This window comes from Triturus cristatus, chromosome 4_2 (genome assembly GCF_964204655.1).
Source record: "Triturus cristatus chromosome 4_2, aTriCri1.1, whole genome shotgun sequence".
Classification (NCBI taxonomy): domain Eukaryota; kingdom Metazoa; phylum Chordata; class Amphibia; order Caudata; family Salamandridae; genus Triturus; species Triturus cristatus.
Window position 1 is genome coordinate 898,491,478 of NC_140586.1, and position 23,738 is coordinate 898,515,215.

A 23,738-nucleotide genomic window follows, 5' to 3' on the forward strand; every position below is an offset into this window, starting at 1 on the left:
CCTTGTCCCCTTGTTCTTTGAGGGCATCATTTCCCTTATTCTTTCAGGTCATCATTTCTCTTATTCCTTTGTTCTTCGAGAGCATCATTTCCCTTGCTCTTTGAAGGCATCTTTTCCCTTATTCCCTTGTTCTGTGAGGGCATCATTTCCCTTGTCCCCTTGTTCTTTGAGGGCATAATTTCCCTTATTCTTTCAGGGAATCTTTTCCCTTATTCCCTTCTTCTTTGAGGGCATCATGTCCCCCATTCCCTTGTTCTTTGAGGGCATCATGTCCCCCATTCCCTTTTTCTTTGAGGACGTCATTTACCCTATTTCCTTCGTCTTTGAGGGCATCATTTCCCTCACTCCCCTCTTTTTTGAGGACATCATTTCACTCATACCCTTGTGTTTGAGGACATCAATTTCCTTGGTCTTTGAGGGCATCATTTCCCTTATTCCCTTGTAGTTTGAAAGGATCATTTCCCTTATTCCTTTGTTCTTTGAAGACATCATTTCTCTCATTCCCTTGTTTTTGAGGGCATCATTTCCCTTATTGCCTTGTTCTTTGAGGGCATCATTTCCCTGGTCTTTGAGGGCATCATTTCCCTGTTCTTTGAGGGCATCATTTCCCTTGCCCCTTGTTCTTTGAGGGCATCATGTCCCTTGTCTTTGAGGGCATCATTGTCCTTATTCCCTTTTTCTTTGATAGCATCATTTTCCTTATGATCAGGTAGATCCAATGGGCAGCAGGTCCTCGTCTGGGCTTCTGTGCAGTCCTCCCGCTTTGTCTTTCTAGCTCAAGGAAGGCAGTAGGCAGACTGTAGACCTGCTCAGTTCATTCAGCCTCCACTTCTTGCATGGCATAGGGCTACTTCCGGAAGCCCCAGTACAAGGAGCCATAAAGCCCTTTCTGGAGCACCAGAAATACCCTTTACTTACAAATGCTCCTCAGCCTTTCCTAGGACTCTTGAGGGGGTGGGAGGAGCCATGGGGATCCAGACTGCCGCCAGAAGCAAGGTATCATCTTACAGGACATTTCCAAGATTGTGAATGTTTTTAGGTAAAAGCATGAAACTTGGCAAAGGTGCGGTTTATACCCAAAGCTTAGTTTTAAGCATCGTTGGCACTGGCACCACGCAGCACCAGCAGATAAGATGTATGTTTGAATTATACCTTCTGAACGCGTCAATGGAGGTCACTTTATTTGTTCAGCGGGCTATTCTCCATAAAAAAAAAAACAAATAACTTTATTTTCCATATGAGCAGCCGCTGTATCTCAAAATCGTGCAAAATGCCGATATAAGGAATCCATTGCCTGCAAGTACCATTATTTGTGGCTCTGTTACCCCTCTGCAGGTCGCGACATCTGCAGAACCCAAAAGTGGTTTGGTTGAGGGGCGAGATGCATAAGTTGTGTCCTTTACAGCAGCAGATGCAATATGCAAGCGGATCAAAGGCTCTGTTTGGTTACAAGATTACAAGCAACCCAATCACAAAGATGCTCTGGAGCAGGTCAAAGAGTACGGCTAGAGTACGGCTAGAGTACGGCTAGAGTACGGCTAGAGTACGGCTAGAGTACGGCTAGAGTACGGCTAGAGTACGGCTAGAGTACGGCTAGAGTACGGCTAGAGTACGGCTAGAGTACGGCTAGAGTACCCCTTTACATGCCTTTGTGAATTGGCCCCAAGCCATCGAGATATGGAATATTTATGAAATATTCATGTGCAATAGGTCCAAAGAGAAAGGTCTGTACCCTATTTGCACTTTTCCTAAAATGGAGTTAGACATTTCGGGCCTGGCTCACAGAGGCCTGTAAGAGTATGTCCGCGAGTACTCCAGCAGTACTGTTACCCGTGTTCAGAAATGCTTTTGTGAACTGGAAACTTCAAGATTCCATGCTCAAGAACAGTGGGATTAGGACCCGCACCTGTAAGAAGTGTTTGTTAACTGGAAACCGACTGTATGGGATTACACCAGGACGAAGTTTTACGTTTGTGAAAGGTGATACTGAGCACGACACAAAAGGAAGGCCAGCTATGGACAGGGAGAAATGTATTTTTTTTATGTCAGAAATTAAAAACAGAGAGACACATCCTGTTGATTATGCTAGCAGGAACACAGCTGTAGGATCAGCTGTATGAAGCTATAGATAAAAATCTTCACGATCTTGAATCTTTGAGCCACTTTCCTGAGGAAGCGGGGACTCTAGATCGATTAAATGATGATGGAATCAAAGCCAACCTCATTCCACTGAGTTCCACATACAGGGCCCGGTTACGATCTATCTTGGCGGACGGGTGACTCACTCACAATGGGGACGGGGATCCCGTCGGTCAAATTATAAATAACATTATATCCTACGGGATTTACATGTCGGTATCCGAGATATCCGTCACCGTTGTGACGGAATAACCCGTCCGCCAAGATCGCAATCAGCCCAAAGTGTATTCCGCGCTCCAATCAGAAGGAAGTGGCCCGCGCTCCTGAGGGGTGGAGGAAGAAAAGTAAGAAGACTCTTCCGACTAATAATGCACGAAAAACGAAAATCATCCTGGTTTTCCTGCCCAAAGCCGCCAGCCCTTAATGGTGTCGAGACTGGATTACTGCGATATCCTGCAGCTCTGCGTGTCGCGGGCACGGTTAGGAAGACTTCAGCGTGTGCAGAACATGCCAGCTCGGCTGCTATGAAATCTGCCTGGACGCTCACCTTGGGCCCAGCTCTGGCGAGGCCGCACGGGCTTCCGTTCAGGCATCGGGCGTCCCTTAAAGCCGTGGGCTATTGCTACAAGATTTCCAACTACTAAGGCCCTAAATATCTCCACCCTCTGATTGCACCCTACTTTCCTAAAAGAAATCTGAGATCAGCAGATACTTCTCTTGCAAGCATTCCTTGAATTAAAAGAGTCAGTATCGAAGGGCACTCCTTCAGCTACTTGGCAGCCAAGATGTGGAACTCTCTCCTCCTTTGGCAAGAAAAATCTGAAACAGCTTTTCGCAAGAATCTACAAACATGGTTTTTAGATCAACCTAGAGTAGGTTTCTTACATTTCTGCTCTGCACTGTATGACAAACTCTAGCGCTGGGACACGTCAGCTGACACAGCTATGCGCTGGACACGTCAGCGGACACAGCTATGCGCTGGACACGTCAGCGGACACAGCTATGCGCTGGACACGTCAGCGGACACAGCTATGCGCTGGACACGTCAGCGGACACAGCTATGCGCTGGACACGTCAGCGGACACAGCTATGCGCTGGACACGTCAGCAGGCACAGCTATGCGCTGGACACATCAGCGGACACAGCTATGCGCTGGACACGTCAGCGGACACAGCTATGCGCTGGACACGTCAGCGGACACAGCTATGCGCCGGACACGTCAGCGGACACAGCTATGCGCCGGACACGTCAGCGGACACAGCTATGCGCCGGACACGTCAGCGGACACAGCTATGCGCCGGACACGTCAGCGGACACAGCTATGCGCTGGGACAAGTCAGCGGACATAGCTATGCGCTGGACACGTCAGCGGACACAGCTATGCGCTGGACACATCAGCGGACACAGCTATGCGCTGGACACGTCAGCGGACACAGCTATGCGCTGGGACAAGTCAGCTGACATAGCTATGCGCTGGACACGTCAGCGGACACAGCTATGCGCTGGACACGTCAGCGGACACAGCTATGCGCTGGACACGTCAGCGGACACAGCTATGCGCTGGACACGTCAGCGGACACAGCTATGCGCTGGACACGTCAGCGGACACAGCTATGCGCTGGACACGTCAGCGGACACAGCTATGCGCTGGACACGTCAGCGGACACAGCTATGCGCTGGACACGTCAGCAGGCACAGCTATGCGCTGGACACGTCAGCGGACACAGCTATGCGCTGGACACGTCAGCGGACACAGCTATGCGCTGGACACGTCAGCGGACACAGCTATGCGCTGGACACGTCAGCGGACACAGCTATGCGCTGGACACGTCAGCTGACATAGCTATGCGCTTTACAAATCTCATTACCATTCTCAAAAAGTGAATGTGATTCGCCTTCACCAAGACGATTTGCGAGGGGAGAAGATGATTCCGCTCATATCAAGGCCGAAGAGAAATGTGTCTTCTCCGATAATGAAGATCCTGATTTGCAGAAAAAACACTTCCCCATGGATGCCACCTTGCCCCTTGGATGCCCATCTAAGGCAATGTACTCGGAATCTGCAAGTTGAAGCAAAATTGCCAAGAGAGGGAGCCATGATTGCTAGGGATGCTGTATACCATGCAGGGTGCATCAGACCCGAGCAGACGACACGCTGGAGACGAAAAGACGGATTCGCAGCATTCCATATTTAGGAGGGCGTGCACAGAGCTTGTAGCTTTTATTAAATGTAGTCTAGAATGTGAAATAAATACACTCTTTTGTAATCTTTGTGAGTTTAAGTGCACCTACTGTACACAGCTTGGAGGAAATCCGTCAGGAATCAATCCCCAGGAATAACACAATAAATTCCATCCAGTTTTCCTACAACTGAGGCATACACAGAGGGCACAGGTGTATCAACAGTTGTGCAAGAAGAAGTCGGATACTCTATGAGGTAAAACTGTGCTCTTGAAGATTAATTAAGAGCAGTGATCCTGGCAAACGCTGCAGCAACACTGAGCCACGACCTTCTACAGCATAAGTTATCTGACGTTTCTGGATGATTCAAATAAGGATGGCAAGAACCATCCATCCCTTCGAACTCCAGCATCGAAGATAGTCTACAGCTTAAAAATACAAAGCGAGATAAAATGAATCACAGCCAAGACTTACCGTAGCACAACAAACCATTCTCAATACCATCAAGGAGTACTGTTTGCTCTAAAAAAAAGTATATGATGTACTAAAGTCCAAAAGGCACCATTTCCTTTTTGAGACCTGGAGTCAGGCTAGCATGACTGGTGAGGGGTGAAACTCCGAAACCGGTCCTAGGAGGCTTGTTTCCGGTCCAGGGAGGACCTGGCTTGGCAGTTTGGGCTGGACTGTCCCCATGAGGCACAGGGTCAAGAATGATTTGCATATGGCTGGGTTCAAACTGGAATAGCATTGGGAGCAACAAAACGATGGATTTAGGCCCAGATCTTGGTGAATGTTTGACATTGTTCCACATTCTGTCCATCAACTGTTCTATCGTTCTTTTTGCCATGTAGTGCAGCCACAAATTATGGCAGCAATCTCGTTATATAAGAGCTCTGATAATAGCCTCTCAGACTGTGCTAAGGCTAATACTGTAGTATGGCTTGAATACTACCAATTCCCTCATTCTGCCACCTTCCCGCAGCTCTACATGCTGGGGCTGAAGGTAATGGTAGGCAACAGTTCCAGGGTTGGAATGCCCCTTTGAGTCTGTGCAAACCTACTCACTTGCATGTTTTAAGGGTATTCACAAATTCTTCTCCAGTCTTTTCCCATACTGCAAGAGGTTGGAAACGTACTCCCGACAAGGGTCAGAAGTAAAGCTTCTTTCAGGGTGGGGGTAAAAAGTGGTTGGAGGGAAAATGAACTTGTAAACGCTCAACAGATTTTCGCGAGACTATTTGTCCCAAGGACAAAATAAACTTGAAAACTTGTTGGCCCTGCCCCATAAAATGTGTCCTGTGGAACATAGAAAGATGCAAGAGTTCCTGGTAAGCATACGTGGGTCAGGCGTGTTTCAGAGCTGCTTGAAAAGAAACAGATGATGAAAAATATCCATGCACGTCTGTCTGCAACCCCTCACACTCACCATGAGATCTGCTCTCCGCCCCTCAGCTCAAGAGGATTCAGGCCAGGTGATATGAGACGCCATTCTACTGACTTTACTAGGACTGCAATAGCCATTTCCAATCCAGGACAGATACCAGTGGCTACCTGTGATTAATCACTCTACGAACGTATGAAAGAAATATGGTCGAATAAGCCCGATACGCATGGAAAGTATCACTTTGCTATCATTCCAGGTGACATCGAAATGGCACTCGAGGTGCTCAGGATACTTAATGGACAACAGAGACGGGAGAGCAGCTCTTCGACAGGCAAACATAGCATCATCAGAGACAGCAGAGTCTCTCCTGGAAGCTGCTCATGTTATGAAGGAGCTACAAGCACACCCCTCAACAGCGAGGGGAGAGCAGCTCTTCGACAGGCAAACATTGCATCATCAGAGACAGCAGAGTCTCTCTTGGAAGCTGCTCATGTTATGAAGGAGCTACAAGCACACCCCTCAACAGCGAGGGGAGAGCAGCTCTTCGACAGGCAAACATTGCATCATCAGAGACAGCAGAGTCTCTCCTGGAAGCTGCTCATGTTATGAAGGAGCTACAAGCACACCCCTCAACAGCGAGGGGAGAGCAGCTCTTCGACAGGCAAACATAGCATCAGAGACAGCAGAGTCTCTCCTGGAAGCTGCTCATGTTATGAAGGAGCTACAAGCACACCCCTCAACAGCGAGGGGAGAGCAGCTCTTCGACAGGCAAACATTGCATCATCAGAGACAGCAGAGTCTCTCCTGGAAGCTGCTCATGTTATGAAGGAGCTACAAGCACACCCCTCAACAGCGAGGGGAGAGCAGCTCTTCGACAGGCAAACATTGCATCATCAGAGACAGCAGAGTCTCTCCTGGAAGCTGCTCATGTTATGAAGGAGCTACAAGCACACCCCTCAACAGCGAGGGGAGAGCAGCTCTTCGACAGGCAAACATTGCATCATCAGAGACAGCAGAGTCTCTCCTGGAAGCTGCTCATGTTATGAAGGAGCTACAAGTACACCCCTCAACAGCGAGGGGAGAGCAGCTCTTCGACAGGCAAATATAGCATCATCAGACAGCAGAGTCTCTCTTGGAAGCTGCTCATGTTATGAAGGAGCTACAAGCACACCCCTCAACAGAGACGGGAGAGCAGCTCTTCGACAGGCAAACATAGCATCATCAGAGACAGCAGAGTCTCTCCTGGAAGCTGCTCATGTTATGAAGGAGCTACAAGCACACCCCTCAACAGCGAGGGGAGAGCAGCTCTTCGACAGGCAAACATTGCATCATCAGAGACAGCAGTCTCTCTCTTGGAAGCTGCTCATGTTATGAAGGAGCTACAAGCACACCCCTCAACAGCGAGGGGAGAGCAGCTCTTCGACAGGCAAACATAGCATCATCAGAGACAGCAGAGTCTCTCCTGGAAGCTGCTCATGTTATGAAGGAGCTACAAGCACACCCCTCAACAGCGAGGGGAGAGCAGCTCTTCGACAGGCAAACATTGCATCATCAGAGACAGCAGAGTCTCTCTTGGAAGCTGCTCATGTTATGAAGGAGCTACAAGCACACCCCTCAACAGCGAGGGGAGAGCAGCTCTTCGACAGGCAAACATTGCATCATCAGAGACAGCAGAGTCTCTCCTGGAAGCTGCTCATGTTATGAAGGAGCTACAAGCACACCCCTCAACAGCGAGGGGAGAGCAGCTCTTCGACAGGCAAACATTGCATCATCAGAGACAGCAGAGTCTCTCTCTTGGAAGCTGCTCATGTTATGAAGGAGCTACAAGCACACCCCTCAACAGCGAGGGGAGAGCAGCTCTTCGACAGGCAAACATAGCATCATCAGAGACAGCAGAGTCTCTCCTGGAAGCTGCTCATGTTATGACGGAGCTACAAGCACACCCCTCAACAGCGAGGGGAGAGCAGCTCTTCGACAGGCAAACATTGCATCATCAGAGACAGCAGAGTCTCTCTTGGAAGCTGCTCATGTTATGAAGGAGCTACAAGCACACCCCTCAACAGCGAGGGGAGAGCAGCTCTTCGACAGGCAAACATTGCATCATCAGAGACAGCAGAGTCTCTCTTGGAAGCTGCTCATTTTATGACGGAGCTACAAGCACACCCCTCAACAGCGAGGGGAGAGCAGCTCTTCGACAGGCAAACATTGCATCATCAGAGACAGCAGAGTCTCTCCTGGAAGCTGCTCATGTTATGAAGGAGCTACAAGCACACCCCTCAACAGCGAGGGGAGAGCAGCTCTTCGACAGGCAAACATAGCATCATCAGAGACAGCAGAGTCTCTCTTGGAAGCTGCTCATTTTATGACGGAGCTACAAGCACACCCCTCAACAGCGAGGGGAGAGCAGCTCTTCGACAGGCAAACATAGCATCATCAGAGACAGCAGAGTCTATCTTGGAAGCTGCTCATGTTATGAAGGAGCTACAAGCACACCCCTCAACAGCGAGGGGAGAGCAGCTCTTCGACAGGCAAACATTGCATCATCAGAGACAGCAGAGTCTCTCTTGGAAGCTGCTCATGTTATGAAGGAGCTACAAGCACACCCCTCAACAGCGAGGGGAGAGCAGCTCTTCGACAGGCAAACATTGCATCATCAGAGACAGCAGAGTCTCTCCTGGAAGCTGCTCATGTTATGAAGGAGCTACAAGTACACCCCTCAACAGCGAGGGGAGAGCAGCTCTTCGACAGGCAAATATAGCATCATCAGAGACAGCAGAGTCTCTCTTGGAAGCTGCTCATGTTATGAAGGAGCTACAAGCACACCCCTCAACAGCGACGGGAGAGCAGCTCTTCGACAGGCAAACATAGCATCATCAGAGACAGCAGAGTCTCTCTTGGAAGCTGCTCATGTTATGAAGGAGCTACAAGCACACCCCTCAACAGCGAGGGGAGAGCAGCTCTTCGACAGGCAAACATTGCATCATCAGAGACAGCAGAGTCTCTCTTGGAAGCTGCTCATGTTATGACGGAGCTACAAGCACACCCCTCAACAGCGAGGGGAGAGCAGCTCTTCGACAGGCAAACATTGCATCATCAGAGACAGCAGAGTCTCTCTTGGAAGCTGCTCATGTTATGAAGGAGCTACAAGCACACCCCTCAACAGCGAGGGGAGAGCAGCTCTTCGACAGGCAAACATAGCATCATCAGAGACAGCAGAGTCTATCTTGGAAGCTGCTCATGTTATGAAGGAGCTACAAGCACACCCCTCAACAGCGAGGGGAGAGCAGCTCTTCGACAGGCAAACATTGCATCATCAGAGACAGCAGAGTCTCTCCTGGAAGCTGCTCATGTTATGAAGGAGCTACAAGCACACCCCTCAACAGCGAGGGGAGAGCAGCTCTTCGACAGGCAAACATTGCATCATCAGAGACAGCAGAGTCTCTCCTGGAAGCTGCTCATGTTATGAAGGAGCTACAAGCACACCCCTCAACAGCGAGGGGAGAGCAGCTCTTCGACAGGCAAACATTGCATCATCAGAGACAGCAGAGTCTCTCCTGGAAGCTGCTCATGTTATGAAGGAGCTACAAGTACACCCCTCAACAGCGAGGGGAGAGCAGCTCTTCGACAGGCAAACATTGCATCATCAGAGACAGCAGAGTCTCTCCTGGAAGCTGCTCATGTTATGAAGGAGCTACAAGTACACCCCTCAACAGCGAGGGGAGAGCAGCTCTTCGACAGGCAAACATTGCATCATCAGAGACAGCAGAGTCTCTCCTGGAAGCTGCTCATGTTATGAAGGAGCTACAAGTACACCCCTCAACAGCGAGGGGAGAGCAGCTCTTCGACAGGCAAACATAGCATCATCAGAGACAGCAGAGTCTCTCCTGGAAGCTGCTCATGTTATGAAGGAGCTACAAGCACACCCCTCAACAGCGAGGGGAGAGCAGCTCTTCGACAGGCAAACATTGCATCATCAGAGACAGCAGAGTCTCTCCTGGAAGCTGCTCATGTTATGAAGGAGCTACAAGCACACCCCTCAACAGCGAGGGGAGAGCAGCTCTTCGACAGGCAAACATAGCATCATCAGAGACAGCAGAGTCTCTCCTGGAAGCTGCTCATGTTATGAAGGAGCTACAAGCACACCCCTCAACATCTCGTGGCCTGGACAGGCTCAGGCAGGAGGTTTACCAGGAGTACTTCAGTCAGGTCAGAGGCCAAACTGGCATTCCTTTTGAGGAAGGCTGGTGGAAGCCTCAAGAGGGCCCCTCAGCTCCAGTTTTGGAACATTATACTGACCACACTGGAAATATTCACTTGAGACAGAGCTGTACATGAGGTAGACTTTGGTCTGTACATACACACTTTGTCTAAACTTAAGGGGCTGTTCCTTGCCCTTGAGCACCATAACTATGCGCAGTATAGTGCTGTTCACCTGAGGCACATTCGATCCATCCACAGAAAGCACCCAGAACCTATGAAGAATTGACTGCTGATAAAAGAGGTGTTGATTTTCCAACATGCCTCCCAGTGAAGCACATTAACAGATCAATGCCCTAGGAAAGGCACTGGAAGAGGAATAGGTGTAGCAGAAAATCCTGATTCCCTACCAAGATGAAAGGTGTGTAGAATAGAGGTCGCCGAGACTCTGGATGAGATTGTGAGGGTAACCATGGCATCACAAAACGAGCAATGCTCTCACCAGGACGACACTCAAAGCAGGTAACAAAAGGGTCTTGATATAGTCTGTAACCTTGCATCTTCCATAAAGGAAATGGGGAATCCATTTTCAGATACAGTCAGAACTGAATAATTGTGTAATCTGCTGAGATTATAGATGAGACGGCCGCCAATTCCATAAAGTCAGTAAAATGATGTGGGAGAAGCCGGAGGAAAAACGCCTTTAACAACAGACTCAGAAAATATGAACAGCCCATGGGCATCGCTATCTACGGAAATATATTCCCTCTGTTCGACTGCAAATTACAATGAAAATGTGGTTTGCTTCAGTAGCAGTGTAATTGCTAAACCCAGACAGAACCATGTCCCTTCCGATGTGCCCAGCTGGCGGGATTCGTCAAGAAGATGCAGACAATGAAAAATATTCATCCACCATCTTTGTCAGACCCTGGCTCATTCACCTGGAGAGTCACGTTTGACCGGCTCACCCGTCCTGAGAACAAGGTCTATCAGAAGACAAAGGTGGTGCTGCACATCTGACCTAAATATAAAGAGCTGCCATTGGCCAAGTGACGATACCTGACAAGACCCATACCCTTCTGGACTACTTCATGGAATTCACTGCTCCCTTCAAAATCACTTCAGTAAACCCAATGTGCACTAAAGTCACAGCTGATGTCTGTAAAGCAGGCACCTCAAGGCTTCTGGGAAAGCTGAAATAGGTAACAGACCTCATAGCTGAATTGGGGATGTTCATACTCGGGTTCTGCAAATACAGCCGATCAAATAGAGCCCAGCACCGAAGAGGAAGCATATATAAGAACGCTTCTTTATGCGGTAGATGGCATTGCAGAAGGTTGGATGAGCGCTTGCATGCAAGCTGTAGGCACCAATGTTGTTGTATCGGCTTTACCCGTTGCAAAGAGGCTACATTGCGAGAAATTAAGGGTTGAGTTTGGTGTAGGAAAATCTTTTCATATTCCTGACATTAAAGGTATGGCTGAATCGTTAGAAATTGACCGATGCACAGGACTACCAGCCTTTTATGCATAGATTGAGAGTGAAACAACATCAGGTTTTTTCAGGAAGAGACAAAATAACTTGCTGGATATTTTGGAAAAATGACCTGGAAGTGGTACTGGCCCGCTATACCTTTTCCGGCTTGCTTACATTAGAAGCGACTGCAGTGATGATGTCTGCTAGTGGAAGGTTTGTCATTCGTCAGTATGGCTGCTACAGCCAAGAAACGGGTCAATAAGCTCAGGCTTGTGTTATCTGAACAGGAAAAAATGATTTATATAATATTTACATATCACATCACTCCAACGCTTGGTGGCTTTCAACAGCCAGTGCTCAGTGGTCCCCCCAGGCATGCCATATTTGTGACCAAGCCCTCCAGAAATCAACATAGCCCCTGAACTTAAATATCTTTGGTTGGACCAGAGACAGACCGTTGCCACCAAGGCAACCATGATGCTCTCTTCGGAGAGCTGGATGATGATGGATGTCATGCTACAGTGTGGAATATTCGGCTATGGAAGGGCTCGGAGGGCGGCCGCCCGCACCATTAATGGGCGACACGTTGATGCGCCACGCAACTGATGTACCATCCAACATGACAACAACAAAAGGAGAAGTTCATAGCCAATTCAATGTGCCAAACATGCCTGTATGAAAGACCTTCACCACAATTGTTACAACCTCCCTACTGTTGAGTAGGTGTCATTGGACCAAGGCACATAAATAACCCTTACAAATGCCTCGAAGTATTAATGGCACACATGCAAAGAAGCTGCATCGACATGGTGTGGAGTATTGAGCGTTGCACACATGTTTGCTTCCTTCCTGAGTTGGTGAGGTCACTCATCTAATCGAGTGCTTTGCTGTATTGATATCAGTGGTGGAGCTTTTCAACAGACTGAGGCTGTGGTCCATCTCTTAGTGGACTTAAGTGCGACGAAAGTCCTAACTCGTGTATGGTGGCCACAAAGTGCTCAGGTGCACTAAAAACAGAGTACGGTTGGTGCACAGGGATATGCGGTCTCTGAATGGAGAGGAGAAGAGGCGTCTAAACTTTCCATCCAGCTCTCTCCTCGCCAGTTTATGTGCTCTGTTGTCCCACACTGAAAGCAGATCCAGGGATTTATATAATGGGGAATAATGCGTAAGAGACAGAGCTCCGAGAGAAATATGTCTTTTTTTGCAGTAGTCAATGAGACAAACTATGGCTAAACCCACCACTAGTCGGTCCAGTTCCTACCGTAACCAAAGTGCCCTTGATGCAGGATCCATCATAGAGAACAATGCACAGTCCCACAAAATTCATGGACACCCCCTCCCAGCACACTACACCCCTCCGCCCCCCCAAAATACCAGAGCTGCCATGCCCATGCATAAGAGAAGAGTAACAATAATACCAACCGCACCAACTGTTGACAGCAGAGAAGGTACGAGGAGTCAAGGAGGTCTGGCCATCATCCCCGCTGCCCATGGTCATCACAAGCGTTACCCTGGCTCCCTCTGGACCAAGGAACCTGCTGACCTCTCTGAAGGAATTACTGCTTTTGTGGACCATACTAGTCCTGGTAGGATTACTGTCCATGCATTCCCCAAAACGTCCATGAAACCACAACATCTAATTTAACTCTGCTCCCACAACTAGTCTCGTGATATTGGTTTTATGACAAAATGTTCTTCTATGCCATCTTTATTAAGAAGGAGCTTTTATATCTCACTCCCCAGCTATCCTTTCCTCCAGTGTTTAGGTCGCACGCTGCTCCTCTTAAGCCTTTTTGGTTGTGCATCTTCGGACAGAAGCTAGTCCGTCATTATCTTTTAACTGACGAGCCCCCGGATAACCACAAGCATTACACCAGACCTCCGGACTACACACGCAGAGGCATCCAAACCTAATTGTAATATTTCAGATGATGCTGTTAAACATAACAGTACCCTCGGTAAGGGCTGTAGAACCCTGGCCATTACTCCAGATGAAACCTTGAGAATAGCTCATAGCATCTCAGATGAGGGCTTCAGACCTGGACTCAACTGTTGAGATGAGGCCTCTTCAGTGCCTATAATGCAAAGACCATGCCACACCAACATCAAAGACTCCTGGAAGTGGCAGACTTCACTCCCAATCCCTTAAGCAAGTCCACCCTGTGCCCACCATCTCCCCCCTCCCGATGCTCCCTCATCGAGTCTACAATGACTGAAGAAACACCTACTGGGAAGGGTCACCACTGGAACGGGGGCTGCTTCTTTCAGGGTTCGGTCAGCAGCAACTTGCGATGGTCGGTCTGGTGGCATTGTAAGAGTCGCTGATTTTTTCTCTCGCCTTCCTGTGTCAACAAGGAAAGCTATTGCTCAGTTAAGCAGCGGCTAAACATGTTGTAGGAAAGGAGCAGAGGAGATAGAAAAGAAGGGTCCCAGTGTTAGAAAGATGAAGCGAGAGCAGCAAGAAGTGGAAGCAGCAACAGAGGTGAAACAGTATTTGCCATAAAAGAAGCCCACATCTACCGCAGGGCGCTTAGCATGGGCAATGTCCTTCCTGAGCGAATACCGTTTCGCCCATTTGGACCTCTCCCTGGCCCTTGACTGCCAAATTTTGGGAAGGTTCTGGTCTTAGGGACAGATGCTCCGTCTGATGCTATGCTTTGCATAACCACCCTGCATACAGTAGATAAACCCGTACTTTTAGCTGTATAGAACCAAGTTGAGGCAGGAGGTTTCGCCACCGCGGCTCTCTGGGTCATTTTAGCTTGATGTTAGCCTGGTGATATCTGGGCTTCACTGCCTTTCTGGGCCACCAAAGAAATCAGGGCTCTTAATGACATATTAAAAATCTGAGGGCAACATTAAGGATATTAAACCTAAATGCCACACAGCATGGGAGGTGGTCAAATAGAACTGCTGACAAGAGCGAAACATTGACGTACGGTCTGCATCAAACTGGATCAACTTTGAGTGCCTATCCAGAACATCTGGAGGATAGGGATACTTGATCCGAAGAGCGGACATGCAAAGAAATCTGTTACAGACAACAATATTGGTTATCTATTGGGGTTTTCTGGCGATCCCTTATTTACCAATCAATTGCCTATTTTGGTATTGAAAAAATAAACGCTTTGTTTAGTCACTGAGGACAGTGCATTCTGAAACAAGCCCATCGTGAGTACTTGCTTTTGTAATTCTCAAGGAGAACAAAAATACATTTCTGAAAAGCAGCCATCACTTCCCCTCCTGCACTCACTAGAGAAACCTTCCCCGCTCCCCTGAGGCTTTCAACCCCTCTCATACAATGCCATGATTGATTCGTTCTAGCCTTTAGACAGATGTAGGAGTCTGGTATGCAGAGACCTATTGTTGTCAATACCAATACTTACAGTAGGCTTTGGGTCAGCCCATTGCTCACCATCGCTTGTCTTTCCTCTCAACCTCATTTGATTCTTATTCAAAAGCTTTGCTTTGTCTCCATGGGTTTATCCCTCCCCGGAGCAAGGCTTCTTTACCATACTTTTGATTGGATGCTCCTTCCATTCAAAGAACTCATTTTAGATTTTAATTTTGTGGTTTTATTTATTTTTCCCTGTGGTAGTCAGTACCATTATCCACGTTTCCATCGTGTCGTTTTACATAGAGGCTCCATTCAGACATCTATTGTACATGGTTGGTATATTGTGAGCAGCCAACACGTGTTTTGCCTCCTACAGGGCTCGATAGCCTGGGCCTTTTTCAAGGCTTATTAAATAGGCTTTAGTTCTTGCAAATACTTTTTCTTGGCACTCAAAAAGTTGGAGTCATACAGGTCCTTACGGTTCTTTGTGGTTTTCAGTCTAGGGTTTAATCCCTGCTTGTAGTTTGTCCAGTGTGCAGTGACTAGCACGGAGTAAAATCGATCAAACCACAAAATTAAAAGAATTACAAATCTAAAATTAAAAGACAACTACTGAGTTTTCTTGCAACCGTATGGGTGAGACACTCAACCTCCTTCTACAAAGTTGTCTGTATAGAGGTTAGGTAGGTCCAAACTTCAAGAAGTGGACTACCCCCACACTATGGGCACTTCTCAACAGCAAGGGAGTGCTGGACCTGAATGCACACTGAAGCTACATTCAGAGAACTCATCAGATTTGGCTCTCAGCACTCCATGGAAGAGGATTTGTTTTCCTGCTTTCTGAACCTCTACCTTTTGTGCTGCTTACCCTACCATATCTGACCCCCCAAAGCTCTGTGTTGCTCTCCAACCCCATAGCCTGTCCACCGCTTCCCCTACCACACCCTGTGCAATCTGACTTTTTCTTTTAATTACCCCCGGAATCCAAGCTCCTCCATTGCCCATCCACCCTTCCCCATTCAATGCCACTCGGCTGCTCCTCACAAACAGGTAACATAACCTTGCTGCATGAGTTAGTCCTCCACACCGTAAACACAATCCTACTACCAGAGTGTTTATACCACCACACAGCATATATATATATTTCCATAGAAGATATGTTTTTTTATTTGATAACTTCAGTGCTGTTTGACGAATCTTTAACAAACTTTCCAAATCTCATCCACCTCAGCTTCTTCCTGGAAAGTTTTGGGTTGTTCGGTCAAGCAGGGCTGAGAAAAAAAAAGGCAGGGGGCCTAAAATGTGTTATTCCCATTCAATTTTTCATAGCAAAATTGAACAGCGATAAAGCAAAAACGGCTAAACAGAATTACACCAAATTTGGCAGAAAGCTAGATCTTGGTCGAAAAAAGTGGGCCTTTTCTAAATCGGTTCAGTTATTTTTGAGAAATGAAGGTTCAAAATATTTGTATAGTGTGCGCTGCAGAGGATACGCGGCTCAAACAGATATAATCTGATTGGCTGCCACCACATCAACAAAGATGTGACAGGAGACATTTTAGGACACATGTACAAAAGGGTTTAGAGGTTGCAAACGCAGAGTCGGTCCGTTTGCGATAGCTAAATTGCCTATTGACATGTACTAGCCCTATTTTGCTAGTCGGTATCCTATTACCGAATCACAAAAAAGAGGGTTTACGAGTCGGTATTAGGAAGTGGAATGTTAAGGGTGCCCCTTCCTAATAGCTAGTCACAGGGGGATGTATTAATGATTTGCGACTGGAATACAATCGCAAAACAGTCACAGATCACCACCAACTTCAAGTTGGTGGTAACCCATTCGCAAATGGGAAGGCTTCCCCGTTTCAAATGTAGGCGCAAATATATTTTAAGAGCAGGCAGTGGTCCCACGGCCCATTGCCCACTCCTAAAAAATGAAAAGAAAACTTTTCATTTTTGTTTTTGAAATGCATCCCGTTTTCCATTAAGGAAAACAGGCTGCATTTCCCAAAACAAATTGCTTTATTGAAAAAGCAATCACTGACATGGTGGTCTGCTGACCCCAGCGGGCCACTACCCCTGTGATTTTGGCCACTGCCAATGGGTAGCAAATTGCAACCCGCCTCATGAATATTGATGAGGCAGGTCCATTTGAGACACACTGGGAATCACAAACCGTGTCAAAAACACTGCGGTACACTGCATTTTGCAACTACCTAACTCAGTCACAAAGTCACAATTAGGAACTTGCACAATATAGAGATCGTACATGTAGCCCTCAGTTCCCTGTCCTTTAAAAAGGTTTTTAAAACCATATGCGGGGGGAGGGGGGAGGGGAGAGGGTATGGATACCCTGCACCCTTGATATTATTATATTAGAGTCACATATTTTTGCGCAGATTAAAACAAATTAATAATACAGGCTCTTGCCCTTGGCAAATCAGAGCCACCCCAGGGTGGGCCAGGGTCTGTTGGGTGGAAGGGTCGCTGCTTTCAATTTTTTAGGTGAGGCGCGGGCTCAGCCCGGTCTTCTCTGGGGCCGCTTTACAGTAAAAGGGGAGGTGGGCTCCCAGCACCCCGCCTCATGGAGGGCCCAGGCATCTCATCCCCTGGGGCTGAGTTTTCAGGTGTTGGGAGAGGGGCGAGTGGGAATTCGAGAGTGGGCTGCTGGGCTCCCTTGCGGCCCCCAACGATTTACATGTTCTAGGTGCCCTAGTTGGCACCCGGTATGAGTTCTGGTTAGGGAGTTGACAGGGGTCGAGGGACCTCCCCCAGCAGCCTCCAACATTTGGCAATGTTATGAGAGCCCCAGTTGGGCACCGCGGATCTAAAAAAAATGTAAAAAAATACCGAAAGAATAATAAATGATCAGCAGAAGTCGATTATCTATTATTCATTGTTGCATTCAAGGAGCACCCCATAATGGCCTGCAAGGGCTATTTCATATTTTTAGATCTTAGTGGTGCCCCCAGAAGTGGCAGGGACACCACGAAGCATTTTTATAATGTTCTTGCAGGATGCTGTGAGCACAGTAAGTCAGGGTCATTCAATCAATGAATCAATCAAACATTTGTAGAACGCGCTACTCACCCGTGAGGGTCTCAAGGCGCTGAGGGGGGCTGCTACTGTTCGAACAACCAGGGCTTGAGTAGTCTCCTGAAGGTCAGCAGGTCCTGGGTCTGTCGCAGGTGGATGGGGATGGTGTTCCATGTCTTGGCGGTAAGGTGGGAGAAGGGTTTGCTGCCGGTGGTCGTTCGGTGGATGCGTGAGACGGTGGCGAGGGCGACTGAGTGGAGCTGGCGGTTGGGGGTGTAGAAGGCGAGTCGCTTGTTGAGGTATGCTGGTCCGGCGTCGTGGAGTGCCTTGTGAGCGTGGGTGAGGAGCTTGAAGGTGACCCTCTTGTTGACGGGGAGACATTGCAGGTCCCTCAGGTGGGCAGTGATGTGGCTGTCAAGGATGAGGCGTGCCGAGGCGTTCTGTATGCGTTGGAGTCTCTTCTGGAGTTTGGTCGTGGTTCCTGCGTAGAGGGCGTTGCCCTAGTCCAGCCTGCTGGTGACAAGGGCCTGGGTGATCGTCCTTCTGGTTCCAGTGGGGATCCATCTGTAGATATTGCGAAGCATACAGAGGGTGTTGAAGCAGGAGGAGGAGACGGCGTTGACTTGCCAGGTCATTGATAGAGATGAGTCCAGTATGAACCCCAGGTTGCGTGCGTGGTCGGTGGGTTTCGGCGCTGTTCCCAGCTAGGCCGGCCACCAGGAGTTGTCTCAGGTGGAGGGGGTGGAGCAAAGGATGCGGACCTCCGTCTTGTCCAAGTTCAGTTTCAGGCGACTGCTCTTAATCCATTCAGTGACGGCCTTCATTCCTTCGTGGAAGTTGGTTTTGGCGGAGGTGGGGTCTTTGGTGAGGGAGAGGATAAGCTGGGTGTCGTCGGCGTATGAGATGATGTTGAGGTTGAGGCTGTGTGATCGGACGATGTTGGCGAGCAGTGTCATGTAGACGTTGAAGAGAGTCGGGCTGAGGGATAATCCTTGGGGTACGCCGCAGGTGATCTTGGTGGCTTCAGATCGGAATGGAGGGAGGTGGACTCTCTGGGTTCTGTCTGTGAGGAAGGAGGTGATCCAGTCCAGGGCTTTGTCGCGGATCCCTGCGATGTGGAGGAGTGTGCGTAGGGTGTGATGGCAGAAGGTGTCGAAGGCAGACGAGAGGTCCAGGAGATGAGGGCCGCGGTTTCGCCGTTGTCCATCAGGGCCCCGATGTCGTCAGTGGCGACGATGAGGGCGGTTTCTGTGCTGTGGTTGCTGCGGAATCCGGATTGGGACGAGTCCAAGGTGCTGTTCTCTTCGAGGAATTGGGTCAGTTGTCTGTTGACGATCTTCTTGATGACTTTCGCCGGGAACGGGAGCAGGGAGATGGGCAGGAAGTTCTTGAGGTCCTTTGGGTCTGCCTTGGGTTTCTTGAGTAGGGCGTTGACTCCATGCATTGAATCCATGGCTCCCTGAAAGCTTACCATATGTTGTTTGAAGCACTCCGTGCTGGAGCTGTATTTTCTTCAGCTGGAGTGCAGGGCCCTCTTGTGGTTGATTCTATGGCTGCATTCGATGGCTTGAAAAAGTATTTTTTTAAAGACTCAAAGATATGCTTATTGTTTTATTTCAGAAAATGCTTTACTGAAAATATAATCACTATTAAACATTGCAATGTGTCAATTATTGAACTGTTCATTTGATAATAGTTATTGGTGACTGTTTATATATGCTTGTTGACCCTTTGACAAAGCCAATAGTTCTGCCTTATTTAAAATGACACCCTTTATATTTTTACATGACATAGTATGCCGTGCAGCCAGAGGTGCAGGGAGGCTGACGTTCACGGGAAGTTGAATACCCAAACCCACATTGTGCCTGGCGGAAAGGCTGTGCACAGCAGAGCCGTGGCCCCCAGTGGGGATTTCTGCGCAGGGCCCAGCCATAGCTCAGGCCCTGTGTCCAACTGTGCATGGCCAAAGGCAGGGGGTTGAGCACCTCCTACCACGCACTGCCAAAGGCAGGGGGTAGAGCGCCCAACCCCACAGCAATGGACATCTTACCTTATGTTAAAACAATTATAGAATTTACAGAAAAAACACAGTCAAAAGTGACGCTCTAGTTAAGAATTGCGATATCTTACTTTAGATTGAAAAAACGAACAAAACCACTGAAATTCACCAGTTATATATAACTCAACTACAAATCGTGCACTAAAGTAACTATAACTCATGCCCTCATCATGTATTGATAATACCTCAGATATTACATCACTCATGTCATGTTCTAGGAAATCCCGGATAACAAGACTGCAACATCTGAAATGACATAGAAGACAACACTGTGCATAGCAAGCGGCCTCAGGACTTGAAAAATCTATTCAGCCACTCACAATGGCGAGGTAGAGCCATTTTTAGCACCAACTAGTCCCACCTGGTGAGTGAACTTAAGCTGAAAATGGAACGGTGTTCTGTTCATTCAGAGAGTGAATGAGCAATGAAGAAGTCTTTAAGTCTTGTTTCATTTTGACACATTTGCTTTATGAGCAAGGAAAGAGGTCAAAGGTCAGTTTGTCTTTTTACTGATTGCTGCTTGGAAAATGGAGTTGATTTTTCTTTCTCTTACTACAGTTAGAGGTTTTTGTCAAGTGAGCTGTCTGAAGATGTCAGTTTTTGTCTCTAACATGTAACATTTAAATAAATAGCCTATAAATTAATATTACAGGTATTTAAAAATATAACAGGAATTACCAAAGCACTTTTTTTCTCAATTAAGAAGTGTGATGCAAACAAAATTTAAATAGGAGCAAAATAAATCAGAACACTTTACTTCCAAACAATATTGATTGTAGACTATACAGTTTCATCAGTAAAACTGCAAATCACTGGGAAAAGTTCTGCCCATTTGAATGTAAAATCTGCTAACTTCAAATGGCTGTGTGCTAGCACTTCATGCTTTAGTTATGTATTTATTAAAAGTGATCGTTTTTAAACATGATTTGAGAAACATTCCTGTCCCCACCCTGATGACACTGCTGTTAATTAACTAAGAGGCAAGCCAGGGGTCATATACATCCTATACGTGGCTAGATTTGTATTATTTTTGGAGCAAAAATTAAGCCTATTAAATCAAACAAAAGAGTTTTTTGTACAGTACACCTGCTGAACTCGCACATTTGAAGGTACTCTCATATGTGATAATGAAGAAAATGGCAGGTCAATTAATTAAAATATTTGCCTACGATCACATCATTTGAAACCAGTTTATGGGTCAAGAGCATTCCAACTAGGTCGAGTAGATTATTTAAGTCACTAGACCTGCAGGTCTAGTAACATTTTTATGATTTTTCGAGGCATGGACTTCTAGTTACTCTAGTTACCTTTAGATACACCCTTATCACCATTGCTCTAGATATCGCTTTAGACATGTGTAGTGCAGCAGAAAACTACGAGAACTGGATTACCAATGCACTGAATAACACTGCCCCGAACAAGTCCTGCATAACTCATTGTAAGATTCGCACTCCTGATACTCCAACGGGCTCTGGTACTAAAAGCCTGAAGGCATAGTCCCAATACAAAAGCCTGGAAAGGGTCAGGAGACGATCGTACTCGGACAGAGACAGGTCAGCCTATAAAGCGGGCATTGAAGATTATCAGCATCTCATCTGGCGTTCTCGCCACGCTTACTAAGCCGAGCAGCTAGGCAACTCTTCCTTTTCATGATATCTTCGCTACTATTAATAAGATCGCCATTCAATCTAAGCAGGCTGCGCGTTGGAACCTTCCACCCATTTTGTGAGCAGAATCTCTAAAATCCAAGCAGGTTTTGACCCCCAACAGCTCTACAGTTGCTTCAGTCGCTGGTAGACCCCATAGCCCTAGACAAAGTTCTCAAATACATTCCTACGGTCAGGTCCGGAACCCCCACGGACCCTTGTGCTCAGTGTATCCTGTCCCTAGGCATTGACCTTATAAGGCCAGGTTCCACAGATCTTTGCAATCATCGGAAACATGCTCGAGTCATTATGCCACTAAAAACCTAATGCTAACCCTGCAGATTACGCTTCTCTCATTTCACTGTTGCCCTTACCCACAAAATTTAAGAAAAAAAATGAGTCAGTATCTTATCAACCATCTAAAAACCAAACAAGCTTTTGACGCATCTAACTTGGGGTTCCATACTCCCTGCAGCACGGAGTCTGCTCTTCGGGTAGCCTCTGTGACCTTCGCATCGTTTAGGATCAGGGAGGTTCGGGCATTCTGATCCTGCTCGACTTCTCCGCAGTCTCTGATACCGTATCCCATTCCATTATCCTCAACTGTCTCTTCTGAGCGGACGTCTGTCGGAAGGATCTCATCTGGAGAAGTTCCTCCCTATCTTCACGTACCCAGGCCATGTCCTTAGCCCCAGATCAAACGGCAAAGGTTAACATTTTCTGCAGAGTCCCTCAGGGCTCCTCACGAAGTCCCACCCTTTTCAACATCTATGTCCGCCCCCTTGCTACTAGAGACCTTCTGGCCTCAAAAGTGTCCTATGTAGATGACACAGAAATAACTGTTATTTGCTAAAACGTTTCCAATACTCAGACCAAGTTCCATTCAGGCATATCTTTTATCACTGCCTAGATGAGGAAACACTATCAGAAACTTTACAGCGACAAGACGGAGGTACTCAAGTTTGGTAAATTACCAGGCATTTGTCTCTTCGACTGGTGGACTGCAGACCTGGGCTCCACTCCTCAACCTGCATCACCTGTCAGAAACCTGGATGGCAGGTTTGCCCACAATCTCATCACGGCTAACTAAGCTACCGAAACAGCTGCGCTGGACTCTTCTACTTTGAGAAAACAGTGGTCCAGGGCTTGATTACCTTGCGTTTGGACCTCTGCAATTCTCGCCATCAAGGCATTGCAAAAGTGCATCTTAGAGCACTTGCAGACTATTCAGAATTCTGAAACCCGGCTCTTGGTCTGCCAGCCCGCTCTCATGTCTCTACCATCTTAGAGACTTGCAATGGCTTCCCGTGCCCAAACATGCGCTCTTTAAAACCTTGTATTTCACACCCAGAGCCCAACGCAACACTGGTCCTTACTAATTAGTCAAGAAAAGTAGATTTCACCTCCCTGGTCATCCACTACGCTCTGAGAATCTTCTCCTGGCTTACCTGTCCCATCACCTGCGCTGGACCTTCTCCTACAGGTTGCAACAAGATGGACACCCTCCTGATATCTCAATCAATAATCCTGGGAGGTGTTCTACAAGGAGATGTATGTTTTGCGGAATGGCCCAACTTTATATGCTTTGAGCTAGGTGTGAAAGCTGTAGAGAGTGTGTCCCCTCTCCCCCCGTTTCTGTATGTAGTACATTACTGTCATGTTGTCCGTACGGACCAGGGGAGCTATGCCTTCTGGATGGAGTTGAAAGGATTTTAATGCCAGAAAATTTGCCAGTAATTCCAGGTAATTTATGTGGAGATGTTTTTGCTGTGGGGTCCATATGCCCTGAATGGTATGGTTTTGAAGATGAGCTCCCCAGCCAGTGAGCGATGCGTCTGCTGTTAATACTATCTGTGGAACCGGTCGAGGAACGGCCACCCTTTGGAAAGGTTGTGTGTGTTCCACCACTGCAGAGAGATGTGTGCAGCTGTCCACCAACACCAGATCTGTTAGCTGACCTTGAGCCTGGTTCCACTGACGTGCCAAACACTCCTGTAAGGGACGCATTTGAAGTCTTGCATAAGGGACGATGAGAATGCAAGAGGCGATCATCCCGATTAACTGCATGAACACTCGAGCAGGTAATGAGTGTTGAGGTTGAAATAGCGATATTAGAGCTTGTATGTTGCATATCCTGACTGGGTTGGGGTATGCTAGAGCTTTTGAAGTGTTTATTGTAGCTCCTAGATATTGTTGTGTGCTGGATGGTTGGAGGTGGGACTTGGTGAGGTTCACCGTGAATCCCAATTGGTGAAGCAACTGGATTGTTTTGTGTGCGTG

The 23,738-nt window shown here is 47.6% G+C and overlaps 1 protein-coding gene across 14 annotated transcripts in view; it reads right to left on the reverse strand.

Moving 5' to 3' along the window:
• ST3GAL3 (ST3 beta-galactoside alpha-2,3-sialyltransferase 3) overlaps positions 1 to 23,738 on the reverse strand; it is a 1,226,061-nt gene that overhangs the window by 628,939 nt on the left and 573,384 nt on the right. For 8 of the 14 annotated variants that reach the window (XM_085602933.1, XM_085602932.1, XM_085602940.1 and 5 more), the window contains one exon: positions 13,609 to 13,722. The exons of the other annotated variants lie outside the window; for them this stretch is intronic. In XM_085602933.1, coding sequence (XP_085459059.1) covers positions 13,609 to 13,722 — 114 coding nt within the window. The remainder of the gene's footprint in view (positions 1 to 13,608; positions 13,723 to 23,738) is intronic. 14 annotated transcript variants of the gene reach the window in all.